Source organism: Solenopsis invicta, chromosome 2, assembly GCF_016802725.1.
Source record: "Solenopsis invicta isolate M01_SB chromosome 2, UNIL_Sinv_3.0, whole genome shotgun sequence".
NCBI classification, from domain to species: domain Eukaryota; kingdom Metazoa; phylum Arthropoda; class Insecta; order Hymenoptera; family Formicidae; genus Solenopsis; species Solenopsis invicta.
Window position 1 is genome coordinate 10,123,671 of NC_052665.1, and position 21,483 is coordinate 10,145,153.

At 33.3% G+C, this 21,483-nt stretch overlaps 1 protein-coding gene across 4 annotated transcripts in view; it reads right to left on the bottom strand.

Annotated features, from left to right (window-relative positions):
• LOC105193764 overlaps positions 1–19,826 on the bottom strand; it is a 44,040-nt gene extending 24,214 nt beyond the window's left edge. The window contains exons 1-10 of one of the 4 annotated variants that reach the window (XM_026141287.2): positions 18,814–19,436; positions 13,879–14,029; positions 13,495–13,653; positions 10,091–10,512; positions 6,395–6,872; positions 5,442–5,782; positions 5,147–5,355; positions 2,560–2,848; positions 1,981–2,117; positions 1,620–1,769 (exon numbers count right to left, since the gene is read on the bottom strand). In XM_026141287.2, coding sequence (XP_025997072.2) covers positions 1,620–1,769; positions 1,981–2,117; positions 2,560–2,848; positions 5,147–5,355; positions 5,442–5,782; positions 6,395–6,872; positions 10,091–10,512; positions 13,495–13,653; positions 13,879–14,001 — 2,308 coding nt within the window. In that variant the 5' untranslated portion in view covers positions 14,002–14,029; positions 18,814–19,436. Of the gene's footprint in view, positions 1–1,619; positions 1,770–1,980; positions 2,118–2,559; positions 2,849–5,146; positions 5,356–5,441; positions 5,783–6,394; positions 6,873–10,090; positions 10,513–13,494; positions 13,654–13,878; positions 14,030–18,813; positions 19,438–19,536 lie in introns of those variants that run through there. The other 3 variants (XM_039446360.1, XM_039446361.1, XM_039446359.1) reach the window with 3 other exon arrangements.
• Between the last annotated feature and the right edge of the window lie 1,657 nt (positions 19,827–21,483).

Consider the following 21,483-nt stretch of genomic DNA (forward strand, 5'->3'; position numbering starts at 1 on the left):
TATCACAGAAAAAGTAAAAATTTGCTTAAGATTATGTTCCTTTTTTAAGAATATTTCAGGTTTCGCAATATACCATGACAACGTCGTCGTAAAAAACGCTGACAAGTATAATTATTTTTCTTTTTCGACAATTTTATTTATTTGTTATTTGTCGATATTGCTAATAAAAAGCAACAAAATTGAAATACGCGCCAAATATCATGCCAAATTTTACGCGAATTTTATGCCGTGCAAGCTTTGCGAGTTTAAATCCATAATAAAGAATATAGATATAAATATACATATACTAAAACATATGTTAAGAATTATATAATGTCCCGAATTTAAATGTCAACTTCGAGAAAATTGATAAATTAAGGAAAAAAGTCCTTAAGTGATTTGCTCGTTTTTACTTTGTTATAAAATTTTTATTTTTTCCTTTATTAAATAACGCAAATAGCATAAACTACTTAATAATTAGACAATACTGATCCAATCGTCTGTTTCTCTGTTTGTTCATTCGTTTATCTGCAAAATTTATAAAAAATTTTGTTTTGTAGATATTTAAGAACCTTATATAACTTCATCAAGACAAAATATAAGTGAAATCAGTTAACCGTATCAGAGAGCAAAGTCAATAAAATTTTTAAATAAAATTTTTTTAATTATAATTTTCGCTGCACTGTTATATCCGTATTATAAGGGATTTATTCGTCATTTATTTATATATAATTCACATATACTATTACTGATAATTTTTTTTCTTTTTTTAACAATTTCTTCTCTTGTAAATGTTGCTTTATCCGTCCACATTATTTTCGATGAAAATAAATTGTCATTTTGTAAAATAACTCAACAAACCAATTGTTAAAATTCAATTTTTTACTATAATCTTAACATAAATTCTATACTTTTGTAAAATGGTATGCTCAGCGTCTGGCTATAATACGAGCAGTCAATGCTAGACGCAATGCTTGCATTGCTGCAAAAAACAAACGTACTTTCATTAACAAAGTTAATAGCATAAATAAATAAGTGCAAATAAATAAATAATATGGTAAATAAGAAAATAAAAACGTTTTTATTGCGTGTTTCTCCAAAACAAAGCAACGAGTTTTAACAATCTCTAAAGAGCTTTTTCGAAGATTTGACATTTAAATTCGAGACATCTTATGTATGTTTAAGAATTATAGCATAACTATAGGTTTGTGTAACATAATATTCAAAATTCGCAAAAACGTATATACAATGTCAAATATTGTATTTACTTGATAAGAAATGTAATGAAAATACTTAACAATTGTCAAACATAAGAACGAATACAATGATTGTAAAATATGGTAATGTAAAATGCAGGTAAATCAGAGACCAATAAAAATAAAAACAAAATAATCGCCAAGTAATCTTTCCATCTATTTCTCTGCAACTCTAAACTGACAAAAAAATATTTATTATTAGGAAATAAAAATTGTAATACAAATTACCACGAGCAAATATATTAAATAAATACAAATTTGTACAAATTTGTACAGCATACCTAATTAGTCGCTTCAATGCTATCACAACTAAGCGGATCTGCATTCCTAAATTTGATGTCTTCGACTAAAATGTACAACTCCGTTGCGTAATTGCGTACTTACCTGGAGCACGATGCGACGCGATTGATATTTCAAGCATAGCTTCCGCAAGATCTTCTCTCAGTTGATTCTCGCAGCTACCAACGACCACATTCTCGCTGTCCAAAGGATCACCGTAAGCCTCCATGAATCTCGGAGATTGTTCATAGCTACCTGCAAAATATAATTATACTCTTACTTCACTTCTTTATTTGAGCAATTAATTTATTTTTATTATTTTTATTATTAATTTTATTTCATAATTTTTAGTGTTATTTAATTTTATAAAATTTATTTATATTTATTTTTATAAAAAAACTTTTTTTCCTTAAGACTAAAACATGCAACGTAATTCGCAGCTTACCGACAATTATAACACACTTACTTCCTGAACCGTCGATGACAACTGGCATCAACGGCCTGGATGCTGCATGAGGCATATTAACAGGCTTCGATCTCGCTGGACGCGATCCGGTGATTCCAATCTCGACTGCCTCCGCTTCAACCAAGTTGACAGCAACGCTAGTAACGATTGATAATCGTTAAATTCAGTTTTTAATTGAGAAAATCATTAAAGATACCCTTTTCGCAATATAAAAACTTGATCAAATTTTGAAAATAACGAGTTTATTATAATTAATATAGGCTGAATTTTTTCCCGAATCTTTCAAATTTTTTGACTATATAATTTTGAAACGCAAAATCGGCAATTTTGATCAAAAATTGTATATACAACAAAGTATGACTCTTATCGATTGCTAACTTTTGGCGATAAAATATTAGTATATTTACAATTTGCATATAAAAATAAGAATTAAAGGAACAAATTAAATGAATTAAAAGCCTTTAAAAAAAAGGCATCTCATAATAGGCAACTTTACTCTATAAAAATGAAAAGTCACGCAATTTTTCTCAGCTTTTTAAAACTGAAGAACCTTCTTAATCGGAAAATAAGGAAACTAACCCGCTGGGTGCATTATAGGTCTTGAAAACAAACTGTGGTCCCATCCATAATCGTCTGTGTGGTCCAGCGTGAGTTACAATCTCAACTTGACTCAACCAACGATCCTCGACCATGTCAAACTCCTGATTGTTTGTTTTTGTTGCGAACGAAACGCCCAGTAACGGGTTCGATAGGGATAATGGTGGCATGAGATCCGATGAATTGGGAGACCTGCAAAGTGGCCATTGGCCCTTTGCTTCGACCTCCAATTCAATTGTGGTGTCATCACAAACTTTTTCCTTCGGCACTCCTAAAACAAGTAAAAACATTGATTCATTTAACCTTAACTTACATAAGATCCTAACGTGATGCGCAAATTTAAATGTCGGATTAGTTTTTAGCACCCAAAAATCTATAAGAATCAGTTAGTCAAAGAACAAGACATGACTTTTACTTTGTGATCCAGTGTAATTTACATTATATATACGTTATTTATATTTTATGTGTAATCCCGTCCAATCCCGATATAAATTATCTAATTTTCAACCAATTTAAATAGTGTAAGTGAGGCCAATAAGAACAAGTAAAAATTTTGTTGTTAATATAAATAATATCTCTTTAATTTAGAATTGAACACAAATAATTCAATATTGATTCAATATTATTATTGAAGCAATAGAAAATGATTTAAACGAATTTAACAATTACCACAACCGGCTGCAATTTACAATCAAGCACGAAGAGAAACTTAGTCTTAAACATATCAAAGTTATGAATAATACTTAAAATATTGACTGGTATCACAAAAACATCTTTTCAGGAAGATATTTATCGTATTATTCGCATCACCCGATGTGTCAAAAAATAGGAACTATATACAGCATGGTTGACCATTTTATTATCGCAATATCATAAGAAAAACTTAGAATTCTGCATAAACATTTTAATTGATAATGGCTACCATTTGGATTTAATTTTTAACAAAATTAATATTAAGATAAAAAACTAATTAATACTAAACTTAATAGAGCTCATGAGCCCATTAGCGTGACCAATACGCTCACAGACAAGAAAAAGTTTTTAATCTTTCCGTAACATAAACATCTCGAAAACTATCTGCGTCTATAAATAAAAAATAATTCATAACAGGCTATAGATGCTTGAATAAACTCGACAAGTATGTTAAAGTTATACAAGGACAAGAAAAAAAAAACAGAATATAACAACGTGATATACAAGCTGAAATGCAATGTCTCATATGTAGGTCAAATAAAAAAAAAAATTAAAAACAAGAATCAAAGAGCATATTATACATAATATAAAACTCGAAACATCGAAACTATCTGTTATTAGTGAACACAGGCTATAACAGAATCATTCTTTTAACTAGGAGAATGTCAATACTTGATTTTGAACCCATGAATTACGATAAAAGATTAATTTCTGAAATGATACATATAAATAAACAAAAAACTGAGTTAGATCTAAAAACGAAAACTAAACTTTTAGATGATTGTTATATTACTGTTATATATTTCAAAAAAAGGATGCAGTAATTACGCCAGTGGTAATAATTAATGTATAAGTATATTTGGTACAATTTTTCGATGCAGGAAACTCGGGAGAACGCAATATTAACTAGCCCACTCTCAAAACATGTGCTACGGGCTCCAAGCCTTAGAACGGAGTCCCCCCCGTACGGAGACGCGCACGGAGTGCGCAAGTCTCGCGCTGCTCCGGCATCAACGCCAGCGTGGCGCTCTCAACCTAGCGCGGCTGTTATGGTTATGAACATATATAATAATTACCATCTTTAACAGACTTGTCAATGTTTAGAGATACAAAAATAGTTTATTATTGTAAATACTTAGCATAACATCTACCTTAAACGTAGGTCATACTCGCACTAAATACGAGTACATCAATTTCCCTTGTTACGTCGACCAATAAAGATCGCACACAACATTTCAGCAATTTGTACGCGTGAGTTATAATTGCACCAATAAAAAATTGTACTTCAAACGACTATGCAACAACTTTAACGACAAATTGTAAGTTTGATTACATAAAAATTTTGTGAGATACAATTCTTAAGTATTTAATTTTAAAATGTTAAATTTATCATGGTCAAAAAAGAATGGATTGCACGCGTCGTTTGAGGAAAACGTATTGGTTCTTAAACTTCCGGACACAATTGTTTGCGTACAGGAAACAACAAATCAATCAAGAAACTTCTAAAAGTGACTAATGACTTAAACTCATTTATTTTACATGTTGACTTTCATTGCATTTTTAAAATCGTTTGCGTCATATAAAAAAATAAACACTGTTGTGCATCCGTAATTGTAATAATGCACACACTGAAGAGGACTCCGTACAGTCAAAACGTTTGTGTTCAATACTTGAATTATTTGCGTTCAATTCTGAATTGAAGAGGTATCAATCATATTAACAACCAAATTTTTGCTTGTTCTTATTGGATTCACTTACACTATTTAAATTGGTTTTAAATTCATACGGACTGCGTACTACCACTGTATTAATTTACGTATCTAATTTTCTTTTGAAAAGTATATAATATAAAGTGTATTTTTTTTCTGCAACATACCAGCAGCTGGTTTGGGGTCCAAATCATATTGTATCATGTTTCCATGACATGCCATAATGAATAGGGAATCAACAGCCCTTTTGACCACCTTGCTGCTGGACTCTCTTTGCGCGTACATCCAAGCTCTCGGCGGAGCGAAACATGCACAGATCTTCAATGGTAAGGTTCCACTGTCGTCGGAATGTAGCCGTTGCCTCTGCTGCGGTCTGCTATACAATACACAATATCTTTTAATTATACCTTTATAGCTTATTGCTCTTCGTGAAACTAGTTTTTTTATAAATCGAATCGCTACCTGGGTTGCGCGGAGCTGTTGACCTGATTCAGAGATGACGGTTGTCGAATCTGTGATAAAGGATGCAGAATCGTTGGATGAGGATACGGAGGAAGTCGAGGATTGGAGTACGGATATATAGACAAAGGTAGTTCCGTATGAGATACGGGAGAGTGGGATCGAGTACCATCATCCGTCAGGCCTGCACTTTTGTGGAATCTTGATAATCTGTTGACGACATTGGGCGTGGAATGGGTCCTAACGCCTACAGGACCTCCGTAAGGTGCAATCGGAAAAACATGTGTTGTACCTCTCACAGTTGAAATTGCGGCCCAACGTGTGTCACTCGAAAATACCATATCCTAATGCAGCAAACATATAGGAAACGTTTTTATCAATTCAAAGAAAATTTTTCTCTTTCGCAAGTTTGAAAGTGCAATTAGTGCGGCTATACAGTGGGCTTTGAAGAATTTTCTTGTAACGTGCGCCCTCCATGGCACGATCGGTGAGTTCTCAAGTTTTGCTTGTTCCACCATTTGATTTGGCGTCATCAAATTTTATTTTAGAGTTACTAAATCTGTCACGGGTCCTTTCAACTATGCGCTAACGCAGTATCATTCACTCATCGAGAGAAACTCCCTGATCCTGTCACGGACATTACAATCCAAAATTTATTGCTATGCCAAAAATGGTCCAAAGCGGAGCCGAAACGTTTATGTAAAAGTTGATTAAATAAATTTTTGCGCATCAACTACCGCGCGTATACTCTCATTAGCTCTTTAAATTTTAAATTTAGAAATAATATATATTCTAATAATCTAAATAAAGATAAACTAGAGCCATTTCTCCATCCAGATAATTATCCAGATATTTTCATAAATAATAGCAAACACTGTGCATAAATTATCTTATAATTATATCAATAACAATAATTCAACTAATGTAATTAAAATGTAAAATATGAAAAAATGTACCTGTACTTTTGCGGTGGTGTCGCCACGGTGTAAAATATATAGATGATGTACCGCCGCTAATGTCGGCCCCCCGGGATGTGACTGGATTCTGAATATGTGGAAATCGTGTCCTCTCTTGTCCGCTGTCATTAATAACGCGCCGGTCAAATCAAAAGTCATAGCAACGATCGCATCACTATGGGCGGTAAAATGAGCGACCACGGCATCCGCATTTGCATCGTCTAATTCTTTCTCATCTTTTGCGATCTGAAGATCTAATATCGTAACGACACCTGGCTGGGTTACGTCATTGCCTGCATTATTCATAGTTATCGGCGATACCGAATTCCCAGTGAGACTCGATGCTACGGTTTCTCCTAGGCCGCGCAAACCTTTCCCTAACGATTTCGCCGCGTATAAAACCGTCGCCGTGTAACTTTGTACGCCTTCTCCTTCGCAACCACCACTGCTCCTTCTCGCAGGTATCAATTTCTTCTCGCTGCAAGTGCCATAAAAAGATATTATTTCAGATACAATAAAACGTATAATCGTACTACGATTAGAAGACATTAAGGAGATTCTCTAGTCTTTTCACGTAATATAAAAACTTGAAAAAATTGTTTAAATAAATTTGATAAATAGAATTACTGCACCAATCAATAAACAAATAAAAACAATATAATTAAACTTTCAAATAAAAAATAATATTTTAATCAAATCTGTTGAAATGAGATTTGAACATTTTAACTCTACTATATTTTTAGTGTGAGCGGCATCACCATGAAAATGTGTTTTTTTTCTATGTCGGACTACCCACACTTGTATTTTAGATTATTCAGGTTCTTTTTCGTTCTTTTGTATTTCGCCAAACTCTCTCGCATAAAGGACATGATATAACCTCAGCACGTGTTAATCATTTACCTAAGCTCAACAAAATCTATATAAAAAATGGATATAGAAGATATCGATTTGTAATTCATTATGTTGAAATCTTAGAGAAGAGAAGAAGATGGTGGAACAGCATTTTATTTTCTTAAAATAACTCGGTAAATAATAATATTAACGCGGTATAATTGTTATGAACACAGTTAACTACAGAGTTCCATCAATCACTCTTTCCATAGAAATTTATTGGGTATATGGAACAAACATAATTTACAATTTACTGAAGAGGCAAAAAAGAATGCGTTTGAGATAACAGGAACCCTAGTAGCATTTTCTGCAGGACAGAATCTGCGTGCAGTTAATTGCAGTAGAATTGAGTCAGATGTGCAGAAGATTATTCCCAATACAGCCATACTGGCAGATTGCTAGCAGACTGTTTCAATATTCGTGCACGGTACTTGTATATAAACTGTTTGTAGAAACTTGGTACAAATATTGAGCTATCTTGAAGCAGATTCTTCCCGCAACTGCAGTCTGTAAACAGTCTAGCAAAGTTCTTCAGAAGAGTGACATAAGATTTTTTCAACAGAAATAGCGTACAAATATTTTACAGATCTTGTTCAAATATGATCAGCAGATTTCTGTAAGTTTCTTACGACAGAAACGCCGCGCAGATCTTGTACAGATATTACACAAATATGATCTGCAGATTTCTGCGAGTTTCTTACAACGGAAATAACGCACAGATCTTGTGCAGATATTATACAGATTCTGCTTAATCAGCGGCAGAAAGATCTGCTGCAAGATTTATAACAATTTCGGAATAAAATGGATTTAACAAGTGAGTGCTGGTGCCACCGCTAGGCGGCCACGCCGCGGAAGATCTTCTCGTGAGTCGAGTGCGGTTATACCTAGGTGCTGCCGCAGCCGACTGTCCAGTTTATATTTCAGTGAGCCTTTATATAGGAGCTACTTGTTATAATCTTGAGACGAATACTCGCTCTCATTCTTTTCAAACATGATGTTTGTGTGGAACGCTGTTCCACACAAAATTTTATATTTTTACATGTATATAACAATTTGTATTGTTATTTAATCTTATACATAAATTAAATGTTTAATTCAAATTTAATCTTTTTTTAATCCATTTTAAGACTATACTAATAATCTGGTGAAAGAATTTTACAAATCTTGCAGCAGATATGTATACAAATTTCTTGTAAGAATTTGACTGCAGAATCTTTCAGAAGGATTGAACAGAATGAGGAAGCAGATCATAACGTCCTATTGGCAGAATCTTTCAAAAATCTGCTGCAAGATTTACAGCAGAAAATTGCTACTAGGGAGTGTTATGGAATACTAACTAACAGCCATAATTAAAAGGCACTTTAAATTATAAAAAAACCACAAATTAATGATTCTTAGTAGAACTTATACATTGATAATGTTATACACACATTATAGCACACATTAAATTCAATTACATTACTTAAAAACCACATTCAAAGCCTTTAAGCTAGACTAGAGTTAAAAAATTAACATCTGTTATACTTCTCAAAATTACAGAGATATCTGTAAAAGAGATTTCTGTAACAGAGATATCTGTAAAAATTTTTGCTACATGCAAAACTGAAATTCAGTTTTTATAAAAACGAAATGAGCATTAATGACCCGTAATCATTCTACGTCTAAATAGATTGTAACAAAGTAATTTTTACAATTGCTTTTAGAATTCAATGCAAATTATACGAAATATTATGGTTTTCAACCATAGAGGACTGGAGAGAGCATTTCAGTGATAGAAGTATGCATTTTGTAATTGGAAGTGTATCATGGTATCGCGCTTTCTTACCGTAAATAGCATTGCAGTCAACATACACTGAGCATGTTACATTTAATGCTTGCAACGCTCGTAGAATCATTTCATCCTTGTTGTTTGCTAAATATTAAACAAGGACGAATAATGTTTGCAAGCGTTAAATGAAACGCGCATACTGTTTTTTTTACGTCAGGAATGTTTTACGCTTCGGTCCTATTTTTAATTGTTATTTTTTGGCTAACCTTGCTAGTCTGGACTTTAATCGGTTAATATTATAAAAAAGATATTTTTTACTTAATAAAAAAGCTCGTTAAAGAATATCCGAACATCAAGTACATGCAAACTTTCGATCTCTGTTTCTAAATAACAGCAGATTCTATATAATTTGTAAGCTATCTACGATGAGCAGCATGATACAAGATTTGTAATCAAGAGATTATCTGTTTTTATATATACAGTTATTATTAGCTTTAACAACTCCGAATATGAATGACTTATGAATGATTTTTCTAATTCCTAATGGGAGAATTTTATTTACGGACATTGCAATAAAAATGGACAAAAAAATATTGAGTACCGATGATTAACGCGCTTGATAATTTCAATGTTTTCCCGCTTCAACTTTTAAAAAATATTATGTTCACTGAAAATAACCATCTTGTAGGTCGAAACATATGTTTGCATAAATTGATTTTGCATAAATATATTTCACTTAATATTATTAGCAATGTTCTTGCAAGGCCTTGTTTTCTATTTTATTGATTTTTCAATGTACTGAGCCTATATACGTATACTTTAAGATATTTTTACATAACAAGTTACCGATTTTTCATTACTTTACTTAAATATTGTTTATTATTTATTATTTTAAAGATAGCAATGTTAAAAGCTCTTGTATTAAAAGATATATGTAAAGAGTGATATACATCACTCCCTTACACATTTTGATCTGAAGAATCTCCTTAAAATTATTAGAAAATGCAAATAAATGAAATGTATGTAAAATTTTGTACCTGTAAGCGAGCCATCGTGTTCCTAAAGCGACAGGATTTGGATTTGGGCCAGGGCTGGCATAGCACGTTGTGATTGTTATATTATTTTGCAATGTTCTGGCATCGAAGACCGCAATTTTTTCTAATAACGTTACAACCACGGACCGCCTATTTGCCAGCACATCGCAGACAGGATGTTTGAAACCTACGCTGTGCACTGGTTCGCCGGTTTTCAAAGAGATGAAATTGACATCGCAAAATTTTGGTCCCGCTAGAGTCGAATCTGGCTCGGAACAGACCGCTACCATCGGTCGTTTCGCTTCGAAATCGTCGACATGCTCGTCGTCAGTCTTTGGATTTGGTAGAATTCGAAGGGTACGAACTACTCCTTGACGCCATGACAGGACCTCCGTTGCCTCTCCCGTCGCTGCTATCAGCCATACCTGTGTTTATAAAAAAAAAAACAATTAGATAAGAATTCAAATCTGACAAAAGAAATATCCAATTAAACACGCTAAGATCTCAATTGCAATAATAAAAAAAAAATTATAATTTATATTACACGTACTATAGACTGTTAGCTATGGTTTCAAAATGCTGCTTTTTTTAAAATAAAAACCTCTATTTTCATAGCACATTATTGTAGCTGAAGTCAAGATGTTTTCAAAATACAATAAAGGATTTTGTCATTAAGTATTTCTTGAGTTATAAATCTCCATGTATCCCAAGTAAAACGTCAAGTCACAATAATACGTCAAAATAATATTAAAAAAAAATAAAAAAATAAAAAAATAAATGATGACTGATCAAAAAGTTAAAACTGATTTTTAACTTTAGCTCCTCATATTTTTGATTATCTTTCTCTTTAGTTATCTTTCTAATTAGATTATTAAACAAACATAACATGCCTGAAAAATTTTATAAACACATGTAACTATTTTACATATATAATCTTTTTTATACAATTAAATTGTCTTTAAAGAATCATGAATTTCAGTAAAATATTAGTGAAACACGGGGCAAAACGGGATGACATTTATTTTTATTAAGAAACAATACAATCTGTCGGAATTTGTGTTAACTCCCTATAACTCCCGTCCTATTACAGGAGAACGATTGTCGGCGTTAGGAAAATCATCATACTTACAACGATCTTTGAGTAAAATAATTTTGTTTTTTTTTTATCTAGACCTTATGAAAAAGTTAAGAACTATAACGGTATTACAGTGTTGAAAATATTTAATCGTAATTTTCTCGAGAATGCCTAATTTCCACAACTTACGGCTTTACTACAATAAAGATTTGAGTGAATACTACAGCCATAAAATTTTATTAATAAAATCGATGATCCGCTCTAGGCGGATTCCCCTTATAAGTCAATATAGCGCCATCTATTATCAAACAGCAATTGGTATAACTATATATCCTTCTATATTATTTTAATGTTGTAGTTTTTATAATAGTGAATACTTTTTCAATCTCATTTAATAAAATTAATTAAATAAGAATGAGTTGCTTGTAAAAATAAGTTCTATATGTATATTATATTACAATATCCTATTTTCTTCTAATACCCTGTATTTTTTTTAAGTTTTGTGCCAAATTTATTTCGTTATAATAACCAAACCTAAAAAATAAGATCGTGGGACAAAACGGGATATTATTTTATGCCGTGCCTAATGGGAAAAATATGTGTTCGCTGTTTTTTAATCTAAAAGAACATAATGTTTTATGTTTACTTTTATGTTTACAATGATATAAATGCTTATAATGTTTACAATCTCTATAATTTTTATATCTAATGTTTTTAACGTTTCAAATTTCATTGAAACTAAATTTCATTAAAGTTAAATCTCTTATTTAACAGCAAATAAAATGTTATACCTAAAAATAAACTATCATAACCATCTATAAACTTTTTTATAACAAATATTTTATAACTAATAAATATCAAAAAAAGTATCACATTTAATATTAAATATATCAACTTAAAATAGAAAATATTCCGTTTTGGATCATTTATGCAACAAAACGAAGCAAATGACATGTTTATCTTCAAAGTAGTATATTTAAAAACAGTTTTTGTCTTATGTAACAGTTATTTTACATTCTTGAAAGTATACTGAAACTATTTTTGTCGTTAAACATAAAATTTAGTTTTATTTGAATAAAATATTTGCATTCAACCACTAAGTATCTCGTTTTGCCCAGCATTCCCCTATATCTTTATTTCAATACATAGTATAACCTTTACTATACCGAAGATCCAAACAATATCTGTCAAAGGGGTATCTATTTGTATGGAATTCTTAATATACGAAAGTAAATTAATAAGTATCCGCGTTTGAAGACAGACAGTGTTGCTGATGCAAGTGATTCATGAGATAGTTTTGATTTAACAGCAATTCGTAGTGAGCGTGTTTGCTGTTTTTCGATACAATGGAAAAAGAGCAATATCGAAGTTTGGATGGAGAAACGTGCGAAGAAATGTCAAGACGTGCGAACGAAGTTTTAATTTCTTCGCACGTCTTTCCATCCAAACTTTCTCTTCCATATTCCTCTTAGATGAATCACTCTGAAATTTTGTATGGCGTCCTTTGAAAAATGGTAGTACGACGATAACGCCAATGTGCATCAGTAACATTGCCTGTCTTCAAACACGGATACTTATTGATTTGTCCTTATACACACATATGTATATTTGTGGTTATACATATGTACATGTACTTTTTTCTGTCCAAAAAGTTATCCGAGTAGTCATATGTATTTTGTATAGGAATTCGTTGACTCATTGAATTCCTATATAAAATACATAGGGTATTTGGAAACTCTTTCGGCAGAAATAGATATATTAAAAAATAAAGCCTGATTATTTGAACTACAATCATCACGAAAAAGTTGTGAGCAAAAAATCAAACTAAATAAGAAATATAATTTACTTGTAAAATTTTAGGGCATTAAGACCACTAGATCACTAGGATCATCAAAAATAGTTTCATAAATGAAATAGGTATCCAGTATAAAGTAAAAGTTAAAGAGCAGATTATGGCTGCGTTCAGAAATTTACTGTCAGTACTGAAAATCTATAGTATACATGACGTGAACTATAGATTTTCAGTACTAGCAGTGTATATCAAAACGCAGCCTATGATGTTTAATAATAGTATTAAAAAATTTCAATTTTTTGCTTAAAGTAGTTTTCTATCCACAATTTCTGCTCTTAACTGTAATAAAAATTATTAAATAATTAGAATATATTTTTCTTGATGAAACTAAACAAAATTCTTGAAGTAAACAAGTTATAGTTAAGTAAGTCTATTTATATAATGCTATATATCTCACTTCAATAATTGACATTTTAAAAATAAGGATATTGTTAAAACAAGAACGTTCTTTTTTTCTGTGAAACTAACAATAATGCTTACCTGAACGCCAACGGCGTATCCTAATACTAATAACAACGGCGGTGTACTAGACCCTTCATTGTAATCGAGATACAAAGCGGGGTCATTTATATCCGCGTATTCGAATCGCGCCCATGATATGGTTTCCTTATTATCAGAGTTGGACACTCCGGCGTATCCCTGCAAACAATAACAAAAATAATATAATACACTCGTGGACATTTGGATTGTAACATTGATTGTGAGATGATTTTTACGTTCGTTGTCGTTAGTATAAATTAACTTGTCGGTTTAACTTATGCTTTCTTTTTCTAGTTCTAAGAATTAGAAAAGAATAAAAAGTACTTTAAACCAAGATCAAAGTTAATCTATACTAATGAAATGGACGTTAATCAACTTGCATACCTGTGGTACTATGTCATTGATAATCCCGGCAACGCTGTCGATTATTGATCGATCTACAATGGGCTGAGGTGAAACGATTTGAGCTCCTTTATACACACCCCGCCTCGGTGATTCCGCAGACATTTTTTATTCCCAAATAAGTTTTATGTATCTACAAAGACAGTAAAATTTCTTTAGACTTTGTATCTATCTCTATTCTAATTCAGATTCTATATCTAGTAGAATATAAAAGTTCTATTTTGTAAATTTAAGTGTTAAGAAAATATACAATGCCTATGCGTAAAATATACATAATCTAACGCATAAATTAAAAAGATAACACGTGTAGATTAAATATTTGTTTAGAGATTGTAAATCTACAAATAAAAATTTTATTTCAAATCTTATTTTATATTTTTATGAAATATTTACGATCTCTTTCAGATAATTATTTAAAACTCAAATATTTCAAATATCATAGATCGGAGTTTAACGAGGGGAAATTCACAGCCGGCATTGGTGTACAAAATTTCGGCAGTGGACTGCCGAAAAAAGTAAGCAGTGACCTATAATATTGACGGCATTGTCGTCAGTGGTTGGGGAGTGGTGAACTCACTTCAGAATCGGTTTTTCGATCATGGGGTTGAGCACAAAAATTTTTTCTTGCATATTCCGAAAGTACATAAATAAAAGAATATTTTAAGCCTATAATCAATTTCATAATTGCTTTCTTTCTGGTAGTTTACTCTTGTAGCTGAACGGTGGGGTGCTCACTTCAGGGTCGGTTTTTCGATCACGTGGTTGAGCACAAAAATCTGGTCTTGCATATTTCGAAAGCACATAAATAGGAGAATATTTTAAGCCTATAATCAGTTTCAGAATTGCTTTCTTTCTGGTACTTTACTCTTGTACCGTTAATGTGTATTCGTACTTTCGAGACGATTTTCTGGTCGAAGAGATTGAGTACGAACATTTATTTATATATCGTTGGAAAGCACATAAAAAGCACTTAATTCTAGTGTATTTATTTTTTTATTTTATTAATTATTTATATGAGTTGGTGCTGGCTTAACGTTAAGCTGGCACCCCCACCTTCAATCTCATTTTCCTGCTAAACCGCTCGAGCACAAAAATTTCAAATAGGGTACATAATTAGCACATAAAAAGCACTTAATTTTGGCATAAGTGGCGTTTCGATTTTTTGTGGTGGGGGTGCTAACTTAACAGACATTGTTATTTTTAGTATTCTATTGTTTGAAGTTAGGTATACCTATGCATAAGACATCACATAATAATGTGCAATCACAGTAAAATGTATAGAATTTTTAAAGAAGAATGTTTAAAATTTATTTTGATTACAAACAAATACAATATCAAGGTCATTATTTTGATTATTTTTATTATTATTTTTAGTGTTCCATTGTTTGAAGTTATATGCATAAGACAGCACATAATAATGTGCAATTACATTAAAATGTATAGATACAGTTCGTAAATAAAATTTTTGGAAGTTTTTTGTATAATTGTGTAGAATACTTCGGGAAAGCTTTAGAATTCTTGTGCAGGCATTGGCGTATGATAATGGGCACGCGGTAGTGTTCATAATTGCATGGCATTGCCTTAATTTTAATAGGATTGACGGCATTGTAGGCATTGACTAACAATAAGCATTGTCGGCAGTGTACAAAAATGTCGGCAGTGTTTTACAGCAATGCCAAAAATCGGCATTGGTGTACAAAATTTTGGGTTGTGAATTCCCCCTCGGAGTTTAATCTCCGCAATAGATTTTATATATTTCCTTGCACTTTGACGATTCTGGTTGTAAAGAAATCACGTTAGAAAGTAACGTTTATCAAATAATTAAATTGGTCATTTGAAAAACAGCATAAATGTTCCAGCAATTGGATATGTAACAATGTAGAGATCCAGGATTGTTGAATTTTTGTAAAGATTCTCGATATAAACTAACCTAATTGTATAATCAATTGAAATATGAAATGTAAAACGTAATTATAAGCATACAAAAATAGAAAGTTTTTTAAATTATTCTAAAGAAGATAAGAATGTTTGTTATAAATACTTGTTCTTAACATATTATTTATAAAATAAATATTATTATAATATTATATAATGTATTTATAAAATAAAAAACTATCTTGAAATAACAAATACATATATAAAAAATTTTTTTTAAGTCATTAAAATACAAACTCTAATTTGTGCAATAAATTTATCTTTTTTAACATTAATTTTTATAATAGTCTTCTTCGTAAATATTTTAAAGACTATATATTATGCAATTAAATTTTAATATTAAAAAAAAAACAAATTTAAAATTAACAAGTTTCCAGAAGTGTCCGAGTATATGTTTGTAAAGTAAATGTTACTGAAATATTTGCTATAATTTTTGTCAAAATTGAGTAGAGGAGATTCAGAGTAAGGGAAGGTAGAAATATAATTTCTTTCAAATTCTAACTCAATTTTAACAAAAATTGATTAACAGTTTAAAAAATGATTGATTCCATTGTATTGAAAGTATTGAAACATACAAAATTTCAAATTGAAAATCACGCTTTGTTAACTGTTTAACATTTTCAAGATACGAATAAACAATCCCACAGAAATTACAAACATCATGTCGATACAAAGAAAAGTGGCACGGTATCATACGCAATTCGCAATATTGACGAGTGAAGAGATTGACGACGCAGAGAAGAGCAGGAACGAGCGGAGACAAAGGAGGATAATACTCGCGTGGACTATCAGGCTCCTGCCTAAAATACGCGTCGTTTCTATCGTAAACGAACGATAGCAAGAGGGAACAGCGTTCCGGACGACATAACGAAGAAGATAAAACCGAGCCCTCTCCCTGCGCGCTCTCATTCGCTTGTCAGGTGAGCGTGAGGAAAGAAATTATGCGTGCGACGAGACGATGACGACGGTGGACAAAGAATTCGCCATTCGCACATCCAAGGCGGTGCACCGATTGCGGACACCTCGCTGCACATTGCTGCACAGCCGTCGTCGTCACACAATACATTATTCAACACGCACGAAAAATGGAAAAGCACAGTATTGGCTTAATGTTGTCAAGTTAGAAATATACTTGTAATAAAGAGAAAAAACAACTTAGTGTCTCAGTTGCTCTCAGTTTATACTAATGAAGTGAACATTTGCGAGACGTTGGCATTAATGATGTGCATACATACCAAGACGTAAAGCATCTTGATACATAAACCTTTTAATATTTTTTAGGAAAATACCTATGGAAGTTTCAAAAAAGCATACTTAAATATAATAAAAATGATGGACTAACAATAAGAGTAGCGTGCGATTATAAGAGCGTAATTATAATGTAAAAACTTTCATATTTTATTAAACAAAGAAATCAAATGCTTATTTTCTTTGGAGTTACGTTCAGCAAGCCATATTACAGAAAAGATAAAATAAAATTCATCAAATTCATAAAAATCATCCTCAGTCCAATAAAGTTAAGTCACTATCGGATTGCGGAATCCAAAGTAACATTCTTTAATTTGAATTCGACAATAGTAATAAAATATGAAAGTTTTTACATTATAATTTGCACTTTTATAACAGCGCCGTACTCTTATTAGCCCCCCCCCCCTCTTTTAATAATTACTGTATTGTTAAATTTCAAGAATTCATTATATCATTACAATTTCAAATTTATAATAAATATATTATAAATTAATACAATCTCTAAAAAAATAGATTTTTCTTTATATTTTTCTTGATATTTTTTTCTCGAAACTTCTTATTTTTTCAAGCAATCCCTCGTGACAAAAGGTTCATTCTTTTTCTATTTCTCAGAACTGAACTTGCACGGCTTATTTTTTGTTTTTTTTTTTTCTTTTATATTCTTCAATGATAAGAAAACAACGAAAGCTGAACCGTACATACAAGTTCAATTCTGAGATGGGGAAAAAGAGCAAGCCTAATAACAAATCCAAATTTGAGGGAAAATTCCCCAGCCGGACAATTCTGCTGATCGGTCTGTTCTGCAATAGATAGCAGTGGTGTGTTGACGATGGCTGACGGTGAGAACGGAACAAGAATAGGTGGCGGGATGCGATGCGATGCGATGCAACGAGACGAGACGAGAAGGGGGATCTATTTTACCAGCCATCGTACAGAATGAGGGAGAAGGAAGGAAGGAGAGAGGGAGACATGAAAAGGTTAGAGAGGGGAAGGAGGAGAAGGAGAGATGGGAGGAAGGAGGAACGTTGTATTGCACAACGGAGCGCACAGCTGTGCGCGAATCGCGCGCTCAGGGACAATCGACGGGAAAGTCACGAAACGAAAGAAGGAGAGAAGGGCGGTTGCGTCGTATCATCTCGGGGTAAACAAGCTCGCAAACGCGAAGGAACCAAATTGAAAAATAAACACACGAATAAACACACAAATAAACGAATAAATGGATGAATGGATGGATGGATGGATGGATGGATGGACGGATGGATGGACGGACGGATGGATGGACGGACGGATGGATGGACGGACGGATGGATGGACGAACGGATGGATGGACGGACGGATGGACGGACGGATGGATGGATGGACGGACGGGTGGATGGATGGACGGGTGGATGGATGGACGGATGGATGTCTGGACGGACGGACGGACAGATGGACGGACTAGATAGTCGAATGGACAGAACGATTTGGACGAAAGCGAACCATTTACGCAATCACGTTAAAAAAAAGCGATGCGTAAAAAAACGCGTAGGATCGTACGACAAATGAAATCAAAGGAAGTAGAAGAGAAAGAGAGACACAGGGAGGTCGTCAGAGGAACAAAGGGATCCCCACTTATCGCACGGCCGCTCCGTTATCGCTGTCAAGGGAGCACAGAAAGCGTCGATTGACCGTGATCAATAGCGGGGAAACAGAAAAGAATCCACTAAATATTTCTTTAATACGTAACACACTTACTTCACCGCAAAACTTCACTGTGTTTTCTCATTGTGCGAGGGAGAAAGAGAGAGAGAGAGAGAGATGAGGGAGGAGAGAAAGAAAGAAAGCTCGTCACTGCACTCCGCGCACACGCCACTGTCGCCTTGTTGTTGTCACTGTCCTACGGCTACTGCGTCATTCTGCGAATCCCACGAGCGACCGACTGACAAGCTGACGACAAGCCTGAGTAGCCTGACGACGAGCGCCAAGCGGACGACAGTGCGTAGCGGTCTACGATGATATCACGGCGCGCGACCGCGCGCACACGAACACACATAGAGTTCTCGTCTAACGGGTTTGTATACTGTCGCTGTTCCTCCGAACGAAAGCGACCGATCACGATAGCATACCACAAACAACGGAATGGAACGGACAACTACCGTGCCTCCGCACGTATACCTGGACGCGTACTCGGTCGATCTAACAATCTTCATATACCGCGCGACACGACTTCACTACGCTTTCTTCGCGTCTTTCCCTCCGTTTGTTCGTTTCTCCACCAAATTCTTGCCTCTGTGCTGCTACGACAGGCACGAAGCGACTGTCGCGTACGCACCTGCACACGCATACACGCGCGCGCGCACATGTAGGAGGTGGAAGAACGAAAGAGAGAGAGGGGTGGGGGGAGGGAGGGAGGAAAGAAGGTGCTCGCTATTTCTCGGAAACAGAAACAAACGAGAAAAATGTGCATGGATTTGTTACCGCTAGGTTGCAGGTCGGATAAAGACTGTATGAATACGCTGCTAACATATTGCGCTACACTTTACTCCATTCCATGCCAGAGAAATGAAAACAATAATCAGCTGATTCGGCGGCTGAGTCTATTTCGTGGGGCGGAGCGGCGGCGAGAGACGGACGAGACTGACCGATCGCAATCAGGACGGATCACGAATCGCCAACACAAACACTGCACTCGTTACTGGTCGCGCAATCATTCTGGGTACGAGTATATGACGGTTAAGTTCTGCGCACAATAGAGGTATTAGATATTAAGAATTAAACTCAGTTTCAATGAACACTATAAATAAATATAATAATTAGATTATGTCTTCTATGACACATTTATCCAGATAGCAAAATGTTAGCATTGTGTTAGTAATGTGCAGTGTTGAGTAGTATCTCTATAGGGATGGAATATCGTTACTTTTCCGTTGTATAATTATATTTTTTTCATAATAATGATTTGATAATGATGATGTTACAATTATTTATAACGGTAATGATAACGTCAACCATTTCCCAACATTAGCATTAATCATTGAAAATTGTAATAATAGTTATTATAAAAAAATTAAAGTAACAAAAAGCAACGACTTCCCATCCCTGGTATCCTATACAAGCATCTATTATAGATACGTGTATAGAGATACATTTTGTGTATCTAAACTCTAAGATACATTCGAATTGGAATATTTGTATCTGTATTTATATAAGATACTAAAACAGAATAGAGAAAGGTGGGGTAAGACAGAGCAGTTAAGCTTTGAAAATGAATAAAAGCTAGGTTTTCATAATTAATGAGTCATCTGTATTTTTATAATACTCTTTGGACATTTGTCTTTCAATATATTTATCATTAAAATAAAATTTTTAAGTATTATAAATAGGGCGCGGATGTTCGTGTATGATTCCGTGTCGCGCGCGAAGAACCGCTGCGGCTTACTTAATGCGGCCTACTTTATGTGAACATAAAACACGAAAAAATTTTTGCATTATTTCGAGATTACGTAAAAACACATTTCTTCAAAATGCCGAAAATTTTTACACGAAAAATTGGCAATGTTAATTAAAAATGACAAAAATGTTTATGATGTGTTCACCGAATTCAATTTATTAACAGATTCTGATTCTATTAAATTGACAAGCATCGGGTCTTTTCGAGAAACGTAGCGAGCACTCGATTCACTCGCACGCAGCGGTTCTGCGCGCGCGACATGGGATCATGCACGAACATCTGCGCTCTAATTATTTAATAAAAACCAAAAAGAGGCATTTCTCTCCATCTTTCCCGACGGGTGGGGTAAAATAGAGTATTCCCGTAGAATACTTATGCGTTTTAGCTTAATTTTTTTCTCATATGTTTCTTTGACTCTTATATAATTTTATTTTATACTTTTCTTGCTCTTTTCTTTTCTTTTTTCCTTCGCCTTTGTCTGTTTCCTCGCTGTTATATCTTCTTGTAGTCATAAGGAAATCGCAAAAACGTATAAATTATGGTCTATCTAAATAACGCAGCTGTTTATTTCGCTGACTCGTGGGTAACTTTTAATGACCGAGGAGCCACATCCAACGTGTATGCTCGATTGTGATTTCTGCATTCAAATTGCGTGATACAGGCAATTCCCCGTCTTACCTTACTACCGCTTTCTTGCCCCACCTTTCTCTATATGAACCATTTTTCAGATACATTAAATGATGGTATCATTGAAACATTTTGTAAAACAAATTTTTGATTAATAAAAACGAATAAAATAGTTTTCAGATTAACCGAATGAGTGTTTGCAAACCTGTATTGTATTGAATACTTATAAAGATAAAGCGATAGTATTTGTGGTATACAATTTTATATTACAAATTGTATTTACAATATTCTTTTAAAGAATTTTTTTTTTTCATTCTATAATTATAAATTTAAAAAATTCTTTGATA